The following is a 19,916-nucleotide window of genomic DNA, read 5'->3' as shown; positions in this document are numbered from 1 at the left end:
CCATTGTTAGGCTGATGGTCCTTCTTGACCATGTGATCAGCTGGTTCTGGTTGTCAGCAGCAAAACTGGTTGATCCACTCTGAGAAGGTGCTATTTAAGAGACTGAGCTGAAAACAGCTCCTCAGACTGAGGAAGTCTCTTGGATGAGAGACGAAACGTTTCTACATTTTTGTTGTTGTTTTGCTTTGTTTTGTTTTTTTGAATGTCCAGAGGACCAGATTTAACTTTTTTAGAACAATAGACAATCTTAAAGGAAGCATACAAATTGAGAAGAACAAGAGAAAATTAAATGGTATTAAAAAAGTAACAAAACAAACAAGCTAGGTTGTAAGGCGATGTAGAATACTAAAAACAGGAACATGTCTGCATTGGTTTTGGCCAGGAACTTAGCAGATGTTTGAAGCCACTTAGAAAGGTCAAAGGTCGAGAGCTTCAGATCTTTTTACAAGATATTCTAGGAAACAGGAGTGGAGTAGGAGAAGGTCCTTTTGTCTAGTTCAGTCCACACTGAGGGAACACTGCAGGTAATAATGTCCTGAGAGTGCACGCTGTAGCTGCACTCACACAGAGACATGTAGGAGGAGATGTATGAAGGCAGCAGACCAAGAAGTGATTTAAAGATGAAAATGTACCAGTGAGAGAGTCTGCGTGAAGTTAATGGTGACCAATTAACCAGTGAATACAGCATGCAATGGTGGGTACTATAGTTACAACCAGTTATGAATCTTAGCACACCAAAATGTTTCCATAATTCTTGTAAAATATCTTCTGAACAATTAAACTGGACAAAATAAATCTATCACAACAAAAATTACATGCCAGTGTCAGTTTATTTAAAACACATAAAAACAACACGTTGAATCAAGTGTTTTACAATTCAGTCAAATGAGAATGTATAATGACAAGAACAAGGATTTGTTTGTTCCACTTTGGAGTAAGCTGTTTGCGGAAGAATCAGTTTTGTTGTGTGTTTCCTTGATTGATGAAGCCTTCTGGATCAAAGGCGAAACATTTCAGCACAAAAAAAGAAACTGTCCAGATGACCTGACTGAAAAATGTTGGATTGTATACCTGGATTTTTGCGCATGGACTTTGTTGTTTTCAACCAGTTTGACACGACTGTCAACAAGGAAGATGGCCGGCAATGGAGGAGGGGGATTTCCAAATAGGGATGGGGCAGTTCCGATCCAGTATCGGTATCGGCCTCCAATTCCAGCATAATTTACGTATCGGATTTTCCGATCCACCTGCCGATATTTCAGATCCATGATGCATGTTGGCTTCAAACTATGGAATGGATTTCCTGAACGGCGGCGTGTCTCATGAACCCAGAGTAATAAGACCCGCCTCACATTCAGGAAATCCAGTTCATAGTTTGCAGCAGCTACAACGTGAGGACTGAGTTAGCAGCTTTGTGGCTAACAGCTAACAAACTTTTCATCTAAACATGTTGCTGTGTGGAAGTATTTTACACTGAACACCACAAAACAAGACAGCAACGTGCACTGTCTGCAGAGCCATAGCACCACATTAAACCATGGTAAAGTTAGTTTTACGATGGACATTCGAGTTCCGTGGCTTCAGCGGGGCGCTGCTCTTTGCTCAACCCACAACAGGCGACTCGACACCGGCCAGCCGCGTCCAATCTGCCCCGCTCAGTCTGCCCGTCTCCGAGGTTCTGAGGAGGGACAGACTGAGCACGGCTGCCCCAAATCAGGCTGCCTGCTTCGGATTGAACAAGAAGAAGACGTCGCTGAAACCACGGAGCTCAAATGTTTACAGAGAAGTTGATAAACTTCATAATTAATGATCAACCACTATCAGTTGTAGAAAACAAAGGATTTCACATTTTGATACTTGCAGCCAAGATCTAGTTTACCCTCCAGGAGATATTTATCAGTACAACAGTAAACAATCATAAAAAACATATGATTTGAAAATTATATTAAAAACATAAAAAGCTACATTATAAAGTGATGTAAAATACTAAAAACAGGAACATGTCTGTTGGTTTATGCCATGAACTTAGCAGATGTTTGAAGACATTTAATATTTTATTTAATTTAATTCATTTATTCATTCATTTAAATGAAACAAAATAAATTAAAAAATCATCAAAAAGAAAACATTGAATGAAAAGAGTTCAGAAAGAAGAAAAAATTCTTATATCTGCCCCTTATAAAATTTAAAACAACTTTAAACAATCACTTAAATTAATCACTTTAATATCCACTTTAAAGCTAGGAATAAAAAGAAACATGTTTTGTGTTAGCAGAATTTAATTCTAACTTTAAAACATATCCAACATTAATAAAACTTAGCTCAAGTTGCCTTTTTGGACATGCATGCATATATTTGTACAAATTGTACTTGAGAGGAGATTATTACAGCCTCATATAAAATCAATGATGATCATGATATTGGAATTGGAACAGTATCGGCCGATACTCAGTTCAAGGTATCAGGATCGGATCGGAATTTTAAAAAGTGGATCGGTGCATCCCTAGTTCCAAAGAGACCAACTTAGCACCAACATAACTGGTTTGTTCCACTTTGGAGTAAGCTGTTGGGGGAAGAATCAGTTTTGTGTTGTTTGTTTCCTTGACTGATGAAGCCTTCCGGATCGAATGCGAAACGTTTCCGCACAAAAATAGAAACTGTCCAGATGACCTGACTGAAAAATGTTGGATTGTATACCTGGATTATTGAGCATGGACTTTGATGTTTTCTACCAATTTGACACGACTGTCAACAAGGACGATGGCCGGCAATCGAGGAGGGGGCGTGACAAAGAGACTATCTTAGCACCAACATAAGTGGTTTGTTCCACTTTGGAGTAAGCTGCTGGTGGAAGAATCAGTTTTGTGTTGTGTGTTTCCTTGACTAATGAAGCCTTCCGGATCGAAGGTGAAACGTTTCAGCACAAAACAAGGAACTGTCCAGATGACCTGACTGAAAAATGTTAGATTGTATACCTGGATTATTGAGCATGGACTTTGTTGTTTTCAACCAGTTGCACATGACTGTCAACAAGGAAGATGGCCAGCAATGGAGGAGGGGGCGTGACAAAGAGACCATCACTTTGAAGTAAGCTGTTTCAGACTCTGAACTCTCTGCGGGTCTTACTACAGAGGTGTTGCTTTCTCAGCATCAAGAGGCGTGTGTACAGATCCTGGACTCAGTTGCCCCGTTAAAGCTCAGGAATCGAAAACGCACGCCCCACCCTTGGGTAAATGAGACCACAAGAGAGGCAAGACACTTGTGCAGGAGAGCTGAACGTGGATGGAAAAAAGATAAACTCCAGGTTTCCCTTGATATATTAAAATCATGTAGGAAAGCCTATCAGACCACTGTTAAACAGGAGAAAAACAAATATTTCTCAAAAATTATCAACTCAAACAGTCACAACCCCCGCGTTCTTTTCAACACCATTAACACCATTCTAAACGTGCCTCAGTCTGCCACCATTGAGGCCTCTGTCGACACCTGTAATAAGTTTGTCAGGCATTTTGTTGAAAAGGTTGAGTCGATTAGGTCATCATTCCACACTCCACAGCCGACCCTTCAGTTCTTGGCCCCTGCTCAGCAGTCTTCAGTCACTTTGACCCCATCTCACTCTCATTTTTAAATGAGGTCGTTGGTCACATGAAACCCTCAGGCTCCCCTGCTGATCCCATCCCTGCTGATCCCATCCCTGCTGCATTTTTTAAACAGGTTCTACCGTCAACTGGACCCTCTGTTCTTGCCATTATTAACAGCAGTTTGGCTACAGGTGTGGTCCCTGATGTTTTAAAACATGCAGTGGTAACTCCATTAATTAAAAAACCCGGACTTGACCCTGCAGCTTGTTCTAACTTCAGGCCAATCTCAAAACTTCCATTTCTTTCTAAAATCTTGGAGAAAATAGTTTTTAGTCAACTAACCAAGTTTTTGAATGTAAATGGAATTTTTGAGATTTTTCAGTCAGGATTTAAACAACTGCACAGCACTGAGACAGCTTTAGTAAGGGTCTGTAATGACATTCTGCTAGCAAATGACTCTGATCAGTCTGTGATCCTGGTACTCCTCGACCTTACCGCTGCATTAGACACTGTTGATCACAGCATCCTTATGTCTCGGCTAGAACACTGGGTTGGGATTACAGGGGTGGCGCTAGAATGGTTCCGTTCGTATCTGGGTGACAGGAGTTTCAGTGTTAACTTTGACAATCATTTTTCTGCTTCTGTCCTTCTTTCCTGTGGGGTCCCACAAGGCTCCATTCTTTCACCCCTTCTTTTCTCATTGGATCTGCTCCCCTTGGGGTCAATCCTGAGGAAACATGGTATTTCGTTTCACTGTTACGCCGATGATTTTCAGATCTATCTGCCTTTAAAACCAAACAGTTCCTGCTCCATCCACCCTTTGCTAAAATGTTTTGATGACATCAAGACTTGGATGGCTGCAAACTTCTTGAGTTTTAATGATCAGAAGACTGAGGTCATTGTGTTTAACCCAAGCTCTACCACTGTCACTGATCCTGTAAACCTGCACTCCCTTCAGCCACATCTAAAGCAGTCGGTTACCAATCTCGGGGTAGTGTTAGACTCTGACTTTAAGTTTAATAAACAGATCAACTCTGTTCTACAAAAAAGCTTCTTTCAGTTAGGGCAAATAGCAAAGCTTAAGTCTGTTCTGTCCAGATCTGACCTTGAAAAACTAGTCCTTGCATTTATTACAACCCGGCTGGACTACTGTAACTCACTTTATGTTGGGGTCAGTCAGGCTTCACTTTCACGTCTCCAGCTCGTCCAAAATGCTGCAGCTCGGCTACTAACAGGAACTCGCAGGTTTGAGCACATTACTCCGGTTCTGTCCTCCCTTCACAGGCTTCCTGTACGTGTCAGAGTTGATTTTAAAATTCTCCTGCTGACATTCAAGTGCATTAACGGCCTTGCACCCTCATACCTCTCCGACCTCCTTCATCCTTATACTCCTTCTCGGGCTTTGAGATCATCAGACCAGCTGCTTTTGGCCGTACCAAAAACCAGCTGAAGCTCAGAGGAGATCGAACATTTTCAGTTGTGGGCCCTAAACTCTGGAACAATCTGCCCATCAGCATTCGACAGGCCACCTCAGTCTCTGCTTTTAAATCTCTCCTAAAAACACATCTGTACTCACTGACACATCTGTACTCACTGACACATCTGTACTCATTGGCATTTAACACAGGGTGATTGGGTTTAGATCTAGTTTTTCATTGATACTGATTCTGTTTATGCTTTTGTTATTATTCCTATTTAACACAAGGTCATCAGATCTGATTTAGTATTTCATTGTTTCTGACTGAGTTTATGCTTTTTGTTATTATTTCCTTGACTTTTGACACAACGTGATCTTATTTAGTATTTCATTGTTTCTAATTGTTTTTGGTTTCATATTTTTATTCCAGGGGCAGCACGGTGGCACAACTGGTAGAGCTGCTGCCTCTCAGCGAACAGGTCCCTGGTTCAAACCCCGGTGCAGGTGCCTTCTGGGTGGAGTTTGCATGTTATCTCGTGCATGCGTGGGTTTTCTCCGGGTACTCCGGTTTCCTCCCACAGACCAAAAACATGCATGTTAGGCTGATTGGTGACTCTAAATTGTCCCTAGGTGTGAGTGAGAGAGTGAATGGTTGTTTGTCTCGTTTGTCTCTATGTGTCCCTGTGATGGACTGGAGACCCGTCCAGGGTGTACCCCGCCCCTCGCACAGTGATGGCTGGACATGGGCACCAGCGACCCCCGTGACCCAAAATGGAATAAACGGGTAAAGATAATGGATGGATGGATTTTTATTCCATCCATCCATTATGCCATCAAATGGCTGCTTTTTGTACTACAACAAGTACAGCACAGATAGAGCTGGGCACTTACATTCATTGCACAGTGAATACCTGCGGCTTAACAGCCAGGGTGTCATATTTATGTACAAAATTATGATTTATCTTATATTTAATATGTGTGGCTTATACACATGTGCGTTTTGTAGTCCAGAAATTACGGTAATATATTTTTAGCATCTCAATCGACACTCCATTCCAGTAGATGGCAGTAATGCACATCTCAACATTGCTTGCCAACCTCCATAAAAAATAAAAAGAATAAGTTTATGGGCATGTTCGTCAGTGTGGAAATGCACTGGGACATTCAGCTGTACAACTCTTAAAACACATTAAATTTTTTTGCTTTGTTTTGTTTTTTGAATGTCCAGAAGACCAGATTTAACTTTTTTAGATTAAATTAGTCAGATTTTGAAAAACTGGATGGAGCTTGTTCAGACATTGTGTATGGAGGAGTCTGTCCTCTGAAAAGCGCTTGTTATAGATTTGTGGCCCAACAGAAGATAAATGGATGGCGTGGCGACTCTGGTGGGAAGAAACCTATGTGGTGATGTATACAGCAGTGGGAGGGGTTTCCCAAGAGCTCTGTATCTGTAGATTTTGAAAGGTGTGTGTGAACACGAATGTATGTCAGGCCCTTAAAGAAGAACGGCAGAAAATCCTTCATTCCAGGTGTGCAAACTTGTTTCATATCCCTTCAAGCTGCTGCCAAATGTGTTTCAACTGGGGACTATGTAAAAGATTTGTATTGTATGAAGTTTTCACTATCATTATGGGGTACCAAGAGTTGATTATTTAGGGAATTTTTTTTTTTTGAAACAATTATAACAGGCTGCAATAAAATTAACTTTGAACCAAATAATACTAGCTAGATTTTCAGGGAAAAATGTTATGGCCATTTTGTGTTTATACTGAAGCCCGAAAAGGACAACACAAAGACATGTTCTTCTTTGGTGTTTTCCAGTGTTAAGAAATGTTGCAGCTTCGTTTCAGCAGGTTCCATTCTGCCTAAATGCTTTAGGTATCACTGACCAGGAAAAGCCCGTACTCCTACTGTTTACGTTCCATACTGTTAAAAACTGAGGGTTTGTTATCAGGTTATACATGTTCCTGGTGCGACTGCAGTCCTTACCTGTTGTGGATAGAAGCACGGCGGTCTTTGCTGCTTTTGATGTTAATCAGCAGGATTGAAAACAGCAGGAACCACATACTCATGCCAAAGCAGAAGCGATACACTGCTTTGTAACCCACAAACATCTCACAGTTCAGAGAAGCCTGAAGGCCTGGAACAGAGGAGCCAGCCCCATCCTCACAAAAACCTGGAATCTAGAAGAAATAACAAAAACTCTCTTTAACCTTTAAACATCAGGAGGATGAAGAGATTAGCTTAAACTACTAATCTAATTTAAGTCTGCATTAATAAAACAGTAAATGCATACCCAAGTTTTAAAGTTAAGACCATATTTTTCTTGCTTGTGCTACTTGTGGGGCTGAGTTTGTTGTGGCTCCTCGGACTGATAAAGTCCTTTGGATGAAGGACAAAATGTCTCAAAAAAAAAAAAAAAGAAACCATCCAGATGACATCAGTCTTTTTTAAGAAATCAGGTCTCTCTTGTAAATGAGTCCTAAATGCTCATTGGGATTAACCTGTCCAAATAAAGGCTGAATGAATGAATGACCTGACTGAACTTTGTTGGATTAATATCATATTGTTAAAAACAAAAGGTCCATGCTCAGTAATCCAGGTATACAATCCGACATTTTTCAGTCAGGTCATCTGGACAGTTTCTTTTTTCTCCTTTTTTTTTTTTGCTGAAACGTTTCACCTTCCATCCGGCTTCATCAGACAAGGAAACACACAGGGGGAAGAATCAGTTTTGTGTTGTGTGTCACAAACTTTGTGTTTTTGAAACCATTAGTGAAAAGGCCAGACCTCAGGGGTATCTGAGGCAGGCTTGAAACACAAGAGTCAGGGTGGCTTCTGGGTAATACCAGATGGCTAGGCCTCAGACTGACGAAGCCTCTTGGACGAGGGGCGAAACGTTTCTTTTTAACAAAAAAACGAAGTCCAGATGACATGATTCAACCTTTTTTGTTGGATCATATTGTTAAGTTTTATTTTGAACACCAGGGTTTTGTGTAAACAGTGAAGAGCAATGATCCATTCCTCTGGATTTACTGTAAATCATTTAAGTTTTTCCCTCAAGGATCATTCCCCAACCTGATTCTGATGCAGTGGTTCAAAAACTACTAGACAAATGATATGGAAACTCTCAAAAATAAACTAGTGAATGTACGTCAACACATGATTCAAGATGATTACCACTGCTTGACCTTAGCAGATACAAAACAAATGTTTTTGGTGGCAGCCACCTTGCATTTTGACATCCATATATCCATTATCTTTACCCGTTTCTTCCTTTTTGGGTCGTGGGGGTCACTGGCGGCCATATCCAGCTATCTCTGTGCGAGAGGAGGGGGACACCCTGGACAGGTCTCCAGTCCATCACAGGGACACATATGGCTTATTTGCACTGCTCCTAATCAGCCCCAACTCTGCTCAGCTCAGCCTGGATTTGCACCACACTTTAGGACCCATTCTGAAGGAGTATCCAGAATCCAAAATCCTGCTAATGAGAGTTCTGCGATGAGTTAAACTCAAAGCAGTCTGCTCCTCAGATAAATAATGTTAAATTATTATTTTTATATATAAATGTTTCTGTTCAGTTCCTGAGACGACTTCTGTTGTGACTTGGTGCTTTATAAACAAACTGAATTGATTTAAATCTGATGAACCAGATTCTACAAAAACATCTATATTTAAAATGCTATATTTTTCTTCATCATTTGATGTAGTTGCACTCATTGTAGTTTTGTTTCTTGAATACAGATTATTTTTTCTTGTATACAGATTATTTAAAGCTTTAATTTAAAGTGCAATTCTTGTTTAGTGATTTGTACATCTGTGGGTTAGAATAAAGTTGAACCAAAGGCCGTATCTCTTCTTTAAACATGTTTGAGGGACATATTCCTGACAGATCTAAAAAAGTTAAATCTGGTCCTCTGGACATTCAATAAACAAAACAAAGCAAAACAACAACAACAACAACAAAAATGCAGAAACATTTCATCTTTCATCCGAAAGACTTCCTCAATCTGAGGTGCTGTATTCAGCCATCATTTGTCCATCATTAAACAGGGGTGGAGCCTCCGGGTTCAACTGTCCCCCTCTTACAATGCTGTGATTGCTAGTATCACTCAGCCCTCTGTGAACAGTAAACAGCCATCAGGTGCTAATGATCCATTGTTAGGCTGATGGTCCTTCTTGAGCATGTGATCAGCTGGTTCTGGTTGTCAGCAGCAAACTGGTTGATCCACTCTGAGAAGGTGCTATTTAAGAGACTGAGCTGAATACAGCACCTCAGACTGAGGAAGTCCTTCAGATGAAAGACGAAATGTTTCTACAATTTGTGTGTGTGTGTGTGTGTGTGTGTGTGGGGGGGGGGGGGTTGTTTTGTTTTTTGAATGTCCAGAGGACCAGATTTAACTTTTTTAGATTTTTCTACCTGGATTATTGAGCATGCATCAGGATATTCCTGAGAGATCCAATAATGCTGTCTTTTTATGATTTTTCAGCTGAGTTAACTTTATTAACAGATTATTTAATAAAGTCAAAGTGAAAACAGGATTTCATGATAAAGCCGGTACGGTTTATTTTTTATCTTACTGATAAAATAAAACAACAATTTTTTTTATACATAAAATATTAAAAAAAAAACGTTTCCACCCATCGTCCCGGTCCTCCCGCCTGCCGGGGCTCGGAATTTGGCCTTTGTGAGCACACGAGGCCGGGGCTCGTGGTACAGCCTCGCATGCTTCAACGGGTCAGCAGCTCGTATGATCCTCCGCAGTGACACCACTCGCTCGAATTTTGTCGTCGGTCAACAAACACAAAAAACACCTGGACTTCAGCATTAAGCACGGTGTTGTCATTATTGTTTTTAAAATCTTAAAAATAGATCCAGCTGCCGCTCCGTGTCCCAAGAAATTGCAAATGGCAGATCGGTGAAAATTTTCTGAGATCCAGTAGCTCCTCCCCCTGACCAATCAGTGACCTGCATTCATGTTTCAGTCTGGAGTCAGCTTGACAGCTCCAACGGTCACACCAGAGAAGCAAGGATGAAAAGAGGTCCTGAATCAGCCTCAAATCAGCTACAAATACTAGCTAAAGTATTGGTGCAAAAGGGTTCTGAAATATATTTCTATCAGTATTATATTTTGTTATGTTATTGAAAGTTGTGTACACCTACAGATGCACATTAAACCGATGAAGAATATGTATTTCCGGGTTTTTGTTTCTGGAAGGAATTTTAGTTACACGCCCGCACTCTACAACAAGCATGACACTTGGTTGTTTACATCAACGATGGAAGTATTATTGGCTGAGAGGCTGGTCACGTGGTAAGAGTAGGCTGTCCTATGACCGGAGATGATGACACCAGGGGTGAGACCAGTTTCTGAAGAAAAATGTGATGAGATCTGTTAACGAAGCGGGTGTTGAGGTGAAATGGGCAGACGTCATGTGAGTTTGTGATTTCCACTTATCTGTACAATAAACCTGCAATAATACTGTACACATTTGTTTCAGAGCCTACTTCAGACTTTTGAATAACGCTTACAATTTGGTGACCCCGATGCTGAGGGTCTTGAAGCAGGAACGGGGTGGGGGCAATTGTGAGCTTCCTCCATCGGCTGGTCGGCACCATTTGCAGTCTCAACCAGGCGCCTTCTCATTCAGGTGAGCAGAACTCCTCTTTATCCGAAAATTTCTGCCATTGGTTATGCTAAATTTTTAGCGTGACTGTGGATGGTGTTTACTTTCGATGGGCTAATATTTACCGTGGACTTTCTGCGGTTTTAAGCAGCTAAGGTTTATATTGTTGTTGTATTTGTGTGCCTTTCTTTGCAGTGTTAATATTATACATGTAAGTCAAAAGCACAGTCACACATAGGGACAGTTAATAAGTGCCATAAATTTCGTTTGCCCGTTTTACTAGGCCACTTCATGCGTCCTTGTACCATCCACGGACGCTAGGACGTGTTATGAGCTCCCATCTTCGGTGTATTGACGGGTGTACAGGTCCTTCTCCAAAAATTAGCATATTGTGATGAAGGTCATTATTTTCCATAATGTAATGATAAAAATGAAACTTTCATATATTTCAGATTCATTGCACACCAATTGAAATATTTCAGGTCTTTAATTGTTCTAAAACTGATGATTATGGCATACAGCTCATGAAAACCCAAAATGCCTGTCCCAAAAAATGAGCATATCATGAAAAGGTTCTCTAAACAACTATTAACCTAACCATCTGAATCAACGACGTAACTCTAAACACCTGCAAAAGATTCCTGAGGCTTTTAAAAACTCCCAGCCTTGTTCATTACTAAAAACCTCAATCATGGGTAAGACTGCCGACCTGACTGCTGTCCAGAAGGACATCATTGACACCCTCAAGCAAGAGGGTAAGACACAGAAAGAAATTGCTGAACCAATAGGCTGTTCCCAGAGTGCTGTATGAAGGCACCTCAGTGGGAAGTCTGTGGGAAGGGAAAAGTGTGGCAGAAAACGCTGCACAACGAGAAGAGGTGACCGGACCCTGAGGAGGATAGTGGAGAAGGGCCGATTCCAGACCTTGGGGGACCTGCGGAAGCAGTGGACTGAGTCTGGAGTAGAAACATCCAGAGCCACCGTGCACAGGCGTGTGCAGGAAATGGGCTACAGGTGCCGCATTCCCCAGGTCAAGCCACTTTTGAACAAGAGACTGCGTCAGAAGCATTTTGCCTGGGACTGCTGCTGAGTGGTCCAAAGTTATGTTCTCTGATTACAGTAAATTTTGCATTTCCTTTGGAAATCAAGGTCCCAGAGTCTGGAGGAAGAGAGGAGACACAGAATTCACATTGCTTGAGGTCCAGTGTCAAGTTTCCACAGTCACTGGGGTGTCATGTCATCTGCTGGTGTTGGTCCACTGTGTTTTATCAAGCGCAGGGTCAATGCAGCTAGCTATCAGGAGATTTTGGAGCACTTCATGCTTCCATCTGCTGAAAAGCTTTATGGAGATGAAGATTTCATTTTTCAGCACGACCTGGCACCTGCTCACAGTGCCAAAACCACTGGTAAATGGTTTACTGACCATGGTATTACTGTGTTCAATTGGCCTGCCAACTCTCCTGACCTGAACCCCATAGAGAACCTGTTGGATATTGTGAAGAGAAAGTTGAGAGACGCAAGACCCAACACTCTGGATGAGCTTAAGGCCGCTATCGAAGCATCCTGGGCCTCCATAATACCTCAGCAGTGCCACAGGCTGATTGCCTCCATGCCACGCCGCATTGAAGCAGTCATTCATGCAAAAGGATTCCCGACCAAGTATTGAGTGCATAACTGAACATGATTATTTGAAGGTTGGCATTTTTTGTATTAAAAACACTTGTCTTTCATTGGTGGGATGAAATATGCTAATTTTTTGGGACAGGCATTTTGGGTTTTCATGAGCTGTATGCCATAATCATCAGTATTAAAACAATTAAAGACCTGAAATATTTCAGTTGGTGTGCAATGAATCTGAAATATATGAAAGTTTCATTTTTATCATTACATTATGGAAAATAATGACCTTTATCACAATATGCTAATTTTTTGAGAAGGACCTGTATATCCGCCGTGACTTTTGTCTGGGTTCGCTGTCCGAGTTAGCTGCTAATCTCCAGGTGCTCGGGTTCGCTGTCCGAGTTAGATGCTAATCTCCAAGTGTTCCTGAGTTTTGTCATGGGATTACTGAAATTAGTTCCTTTGTAGCTGATTTTGTTGTTTATTTTATGGTCTGACACTCATGCTCGTATTTGGCTGGGTATGGACGTTGGTTGTGCGCTTTAAAGTTGTACTAACGGGTCCATACTTCTGAAGATTTTGCCTTGGACAACACCTTCCCCCGCATGTAAAAAACAAAACATAATTACGGAGTAAAACATAACTCCCAGTAGCTGCTTGAGTTTCCTTTTTGTGTGCAGATGCAAAACAAGAATAATAATAATAATAATAATAATAATAATAATAATGAATTTAATTTGTAACGCACTTTTCATTTACAAAAATCTCAAAGTGCTACAGAGTGCAACTAAAATCAATGATACAATCATGTGGAGGCAGAATAGGCTTGCTTAAAAAGAAAAGTCTTTAAGCCTTTTTTAAAGTCAGTCAATGATTGTGGAGCTCTCAGATATTCAGGGAGGGAGTTCCAGAGGCGGGGGGCAGCCACACAGAATGCCCGATCTCCCATGGTTCTTAATTACATACATAAATTAATAAATACACATAATAAAGAGTTCAAAAAGCGTTCAATACAAAATCAACTGTACTTTATTTGTAACAGAAGACATTTTGCTCCTCATCCGAGGAGCTTTCTCAATTCAATGAGTAGTGAGTGAGAGATTCAGGTTATAACACTGAGCGAGATAAGACACACACACATATGCAGCTTTGTCAAGTCACACCTCCACACCTTAACAGTAGGGGGCTTCTTAAAGTCTTTGTTACTCTAATTCACAGATGAGACCCCTCTGTTCCCATCAGGTGTGAAAACTGTCTGGGAATCAGTCTTAGGCCCTATTTACATGGACACGATGGGGGGGAAAACGTAGTTTTTTTCACGTTAATTAGAGGAAAAGATTTGCGTTGACACGGTCGCATTTTGTGTTTACATGCATCCGGAGGATTCCCCCCCGCCCTCCCGAATCCACTGTAGTTACCATGCCAGGTCATTAGATGGCGCTGTGAATTTTGTACCTTCACCTAATGCGCATGCGTGCTGCCTCGGCACGTTGTTTTCCTCTGGGCTAACAACAGCTAACAACAACGTAACGACAAGTTAAAGCTGGATTTTGGATGAGAGTCGACAGATTTAACGCCAAGCGGGACCGCTTCGTCTAACAGCTCCACACCGGTCGCTGAGTGGACCAGAACCGAGTCGACTATGTCTCCATGATAATCAGTAGCTGTTTTACAGCAGGTGTAGTGAACTAGGCCTGAAGGTCAAATCCTGACCTTAAGGACCGTATGGGACAGAAGCTGTCATTTCATTGATTTGAATCCAGAAATACAGGTTGACCCATCCTGAGACTTTCTTTCTTTAAGGGTTCAAGTGAAAGAACACTCTCTTTTCTATTATCATTACTATTTTACAAATGTTTGATAATCAAAGTGTTTTTAGTTCAAACCATTTTAGATGCTGCAGTGAACTAATCATTTTTAATTAACTGTGAAACAGTAATAATGATTTTTAATCCTCATGCAAAGTTAGAATTCATGTTAAGGTCTGTTACAGAGTAATTATGCATTTTCTGATTTTCTGTCTTTGAATGAGCAAGTGTAAGTTGGTCCAAGGTTGGAGTCAAACGCAGACCAGTTGTTGGAACGAGCTGTCATGTTTTTACATCCTCTCAGACGTAAATAGAGAAGTTGGCACCTGTTTTCCGCCAACTCGTCTAAACATTTCTCTCTCTGTCTCTAAAAACATTTTCAATCTGTTCCATAACATTCTTGCTGTTTTTCTGACTCCTAGTGACCTCTTACATCACAAAACACACCCCTGTCTGGTCGATATTGACCAATCAGAAACTCCCAAATGAACCGGAAATAGAGCTCTTTAAAATGTCTGTACTTCCTAGTTCAAACGAGTGTCGAGGAGAACCAGTCGCTTCAGGCTCTGGCTTCAGTCGTTGCAACTCCAGGGCTGGAAAACAGGAAAATCCTGACATGACCACAGAGCTCTTCCGAGTCTTATGGGATTATAACATCTTCCACCTCTGGGTGGAACTCTGACGGACTCCACTCATGGGAAGTCCACTCATGAGGTGAACTTGTGTCGAACAAGTAACGTCACTACTTCGGACGATTCACAGCTGTTCCTACGGAGACGCTGAAAGGGTGCGTTAAATGGAATTTCGCCAGGAGACATCTCCAGGTAAAAGAGATTTCTATCACCTAAGTGTACTGGGGAAGAAGCTGGGAAAACCCAGAGAGTGCCGTTCTGACGCCGACACAACATTCTCCCTCATCCATCTTTTTCTCCCTCTAAACTTCATCTTTCCATCTTTAAAATTCTTCTATCAAGTAGAAATCATTCCAGATATTTTAGAAATGTCTGTGTAAAGTTTTCAACCACCGCCGTGTGGTTAATCAAAATTGTACAGCTTGCTAAAATTAGCCATGTTGTTATTTTCCATATTTTGCCAATTAATGTAAATGTGTGATGTGTTAAACTTTGATTCTGTTAATAAATGACCCACTGTCGTTGGTGAGTCAAAGATAATTAACGTCTCATGTTACATTTCTAAAATCAGATGCACGTCATTATACAGTCCAGAAAAATGAAAGAATCCGTTTAATTTATGAATATATCAGCATATGTTCATACTACATCTGGTGGCCCGTTACGGGTTCATAAATGGACTGTGTATTCGTGTAAGAATTGATTTTACATGTTGGCATGAAAGAAAAAATTGCAGATTCTGCTGTGAGAAAAGTGCAGATTTTGCTGTGTGAAACGCAGCGCAGCTGCGACGCTTGGAGAAGACGCAGCGTGTTGAGCTGCGATGCTCAGAGAAAGCTTACAGAAATGTTAGCAGCTAGTGGTGTTTTGAAAGCTGAAATTGTGAGTCAACGTGTCTTTTTGAAAGCTGAAATTGTACGTCTGTGGTGTGTGACGAATTTGCTGAGCTGTGGAAACGCTTTATTCTGTTAAACCGTGTTCCAGACGCTGTTCTGGTACGGCTCGGTTCTGAAAAATTCGAACGAGTTGTTTTAAATGGTTGGGAAGACGTTTTAAGACCGGGGCGCCGTCTCCGTGCAGCTGAGAAGCTTATTGGTTACGTTTTTAACAGAAAATGGTGCATTTTGACAGGTTAAAAGACGAAAAGTTGATGGACTAGTTCAGGCTAATGCTACACGCTAGCTGGAAAAACGATCCGTGATTGGTTGAAAACGACTGAGTTGGACGCTTTGATTCGCTGAGAAGTGAGTGACGTGCCTGCGTCACTTCCTCTGAGTCAGCGATATACTCCTTCACGTTGTTGCTCTGTCATTGGTAGATTCAGTCACGTGACCCGGAAATGAAACTCGTTTTCATAGGGAATTTCAATCTGCTTTTTAAAGTTGACATACGCTTTAAAGTTGCATTCTGATCCGCTGCTCGTTTCTTTGAAGCCTAATCGCTGAAATTTTGCCACGTTTGAGTTTGAAATCCGTCACTAAATGGTGTTTTTGGACCACGCTAGCCGATGCTAATTTTAAGCTAACAGCTAACGACCGGATGTCACCGGATGCCACAGGAAGTCATCGCGACTCCTACTGGACATCACTAACAGTGTCTGGGTTAAAATAAAATAAGGTTATGCTGCCACCTCCTGTGGAGACTTGATATCACAGTTTCAGTTCGTTTTTAGGTTATTTTGAGTGAAATTAAACGTGTTTATTTTCTGTAAGACGAATTTTTGAGTTAATAAACGTTCTTCAAGCTGAATTTTACTGTTATCTTGCATTTAAAAAGTGATCAAGGTATTTCTGCAGCAGGCATTTACCAAAAACTTTTTATTCACTGGTAATTCCTCATGACAGAGGTGCAAAATAAAAAATTAGAAACTTTTTAAAAGATACAGATACAGATATTCACAGAGTAGATAAAGTTTACTCATTTGCTGGAAAGATAATACACGTTTAATTGCTAGATCATTAAATAAGAGTAAATATATCAGAAAAAAGATACTTTTCTGATTTTATTTTACCACCTAAAACAATTACATCTTCTTATTTAATTTTTAAATAGAAGATATTGGCAGGAGAACAGGAGTATAACAGTTTTTCTGAAGAAAGACTGATTATTCCTCATCATCAATTTTCTTTTCTCTTTTCACCACCTGGTTCTATGAGTAACTGTTAAATTAGTGAATTTATGGAAATAGAACGGTTTAAAAAGCATTTTTAAACTGATGTTGCTGTGAGACTTTTTAGAAACATTGCAGGTTTATAAAAATTCAGTGCTTTAGAGTAAGAAACACTGAGAAGCTTGGTAATCTAGTATCTGTTAAAAAATAAGCACATAAAAAGTAACACTGCAGAGAAGCATTTACTTGAATATTCATGAATTGGGGTAAAACCTACGAAGTAGGTGCCCACATTTGAATAAGTTGACTTATAACAGTACTTTTGTGTAAACCCAGAGCTTAAAATAGTGTGAAACTCAATGACACTTGAATACAAATATTTACCTGTAAAATATCTGAAGCCGGCAACTGTTTTAAACAGATAAAGTGCTACACAGTGAAAACATGACAGGTGTGATAGAAAAAGATTTTGATCCTTATGAGATGAAGGACTGTTTAGAGAAAGCGTTGAAGCTGCTGACAGAATCCTTACATCCATATGATAAACAGGTGAACGGCATGAACCCAAAAGAGTTAGTGGACAATCTGATGGAGGTTGCAGGGAGTGTGACCTCTACAGAAATTACAAAGTCAAGTTATGATCAGCTGGCTAAAATTGCAATTTTACTGAAAGAATCATTCTATGCAGTTGTTGAGAAAGCTGATGCCCTTGCAATAAGGTTAAACACTGAAAAAGAGGTGGTTCAGGAAATTGAAGGACACTACCTTCAATTTAAAAGCGAACACGAGGTCCTCACAAGAAAACATTATGAAGAGTTGTTTCAATCACAGCAAGATGCACGTGCAGAAGTTGATTCAATGAACAGCAAAATACAGTTACTTGATGCATCACTATCTGAAGCCAGGGATGCTAAAGAGCAGTTGTCCAGTGAATACTTTGCATTAAGACGGGATCACGACGTGACAGTGTCACAAGTTTCCCGCTGCAAAGGTGAAATAGATGTGCTTCAAGCACAACTTGACGAATGCAGACTGGTAAAGGCGGGATTACTTCAACAATGTCTGCTTTTACAAAGTGAATGTCAGACATCACAGGAACGCCTGAAGGCTTGAGGAGAATCTAGCCACTGCAACAAACAAGATTTCTGACGTGGGGCGAGCTGGTCTGGGACTCGAAGACGAACAAGGTCAGGGTCCGGGTCACCCACAATCACCACAGAAAGATGTTGTTGCACCTCCTACTCTTAGTCCCGTTCTGTCACCTCCACCCCCATCTCGGGTGATAGGGACAGACCTGCACCGATTTGCACCTCCTACTCTTAATCCCGTTCTGTCACCTCCACCCCCATCTCGGGTGATAGGGGCAGACCTGCTCCAATTTGCACCACCAACCACGCAAGTGAGACCGTTGATACTGTCTCCTTCAATGGATGATTTGCAGAAACTCTCAAAATATGTACAACGCTTTGTACCTGGACCGATGGGTTCAACTGGAACAAAAGCGTACCTGAATGATCTTGAATTCAGATTGAAAGGTTATCCTAATGCTACGGTTGAGGATAAGATCAGTCTGATAAGGCTCACTTCGGACAGAGAGGTGTTCACCTTCATCGAGCGTCTACCTGATGCAACGAGAAGGGATTACAACCTTCTGTGTGAAGCTTTGATCAGAGAGTACGACCCCTGCACAGGACCTGCTGGTTTCCCAGCTGCTGACAAGGTCACGCAGGGCAAGAATGAACATCCAAAAGTTTATTACAAAAGGATCTTCCAAGCTTATTTTGGTAACAGAAATGAAACCGGTATGGAGGAAGACGAAGGTTTCAAATTTGTTTTCAGCAAAAATCTCCACACTGATTTTAAACGATCAGTACAAATGATGGCAAATTTCAGAGAAAAATCCATCAGTGAGATTAAACAGTGTGCTGTGAATGTGTTCGAGGCATGTTCTCATGCTAAGACACCCATAGAAGTGTTTCCTGGTGTAAAGGTTAAACCCCTCTATCTTGAACTGGAAGGACGGCGTGCCTCGCCGCCTCCTCCTAAAAAGGTGAGAAAAAACAGTCTGTTCAAACTAACAAACCGCGTCTTGAAGGTGCACGCTGGGACAAAAAGCTCCTCTTTCAGAGGATGACCGTGATTATCGTAAGAGGGGTGAGCGTAGGACGCAAAGATATGGGAACCGAGAGGACCCATATAATCAGGGGAAGTACGTAAAGGAACCCCCAAAAGACGTACCTGACCGTCCCCCACCTCGGACGAAACGAACCGAGGCGAAAAAATCACAAAAGTTCCAGAAACAAGGCCCTACACCTCTGAGCTCGGAAGAGACAGAGAAAATACGCAGGTTGTTAGAAACTTTGAAACACACTGACACGGGAACCCAACCAGGAGCACTATGCAGTAATGTAATCACTATTACATCTGAGGGCGCGAATGACAACATTACAGATGTCGGTGGAACACACCAAGACATTGCTGTTGTTGCCTCAAACAACCCCTCATCGGAAGAAGGGGGGTAAACACACACGCAACCGATGACGAGTCATCGCAAGCTGAACACTCAGAAACAGCTACTGCTGTGCTGACAGTTCAGACAAACCAAGATTACACAGACAAAGCTGAACGCGTGAAGAAGCGTCAGACAAAACCCAAGAGGTTTCTGTGTAACTTTATCAGAAGGGGGGTCGCCAAAAAGGCGTACCTGTCGGTAACACTCGAAGGTGTCCTCACACACGAAGCACTCCTGGACGGTGGGGCAGACATAACAATTATGTCAACTAAACTGTTCGAGGAGCTGAGGACAGCCGCTGCCGGTGTTAACAGGATAATACCTCTCTCTGAATGTGCTATAAAAATGCAGGGTCTCTCAGAGAAGAGAACAACCCTGACAGTTATAGCAATGGTTCACATGCGGGTTGGCAAAATGACACTGTACCACCCGGTACACGTGTCTCGTGTTGACTCATTCCCATTTTTGGTTGGCCAGGATTTTATAAATCGCTTCGACGCGATTATAGATTATGGTGATCAAACGATGTGGACAAAAGTGAGCAAACCACTGCCAATAGATACGCCTCCGGAGTGTAACACAGACTGCCCAACAGCAGGTACCGC

The 19,916-nt window shown here is 41.4% G+C and overlaps 1 protein-coding gene across 1 annotated transcript in view; it reads right to left on the bottom strand.

Moving 5' to 3' along the window:
• The window catches only part of LOC119412089 (serine incorporator 1-like), a 125,204-nt gene that overhangs the window by 89,807 nt on the left and 15,481 nt on the right, over positions 1-19,916 (bottom strand). The window contains exon 2 of the mRNA XM_037679065.1: positions 6,988-7,181. Coding sequence (XP_037534993.1) covers positions 6,988-7,181 — 194 coding nt within the window. The remainder of the gene's footprint in view (positions 1-6,987; positions 7,182-19,916) is intronic.

The sequence above is a fragment of the Nematolebias whitei genome, chromosome 7 (assembly GCF_014905685.2).
Source record: "Nematolebias whitei isolate Nwh7 chromosome 7, NemWhi1, whole genome shotgun sequence".
NCBI classification, from domain to species: domain Eukaryota; kingdom Metazoa; phylum Chordata; class Actinopteri; order Cyprinodontiformes; family Rivulidae; genus Nematolebias; species Nematolebias whitei.
The sequence above is the reverse complement of the archived record's forward strand: the minus strand, read 5'-3'. Positions and strand labels throughout refer to the sequence as shown.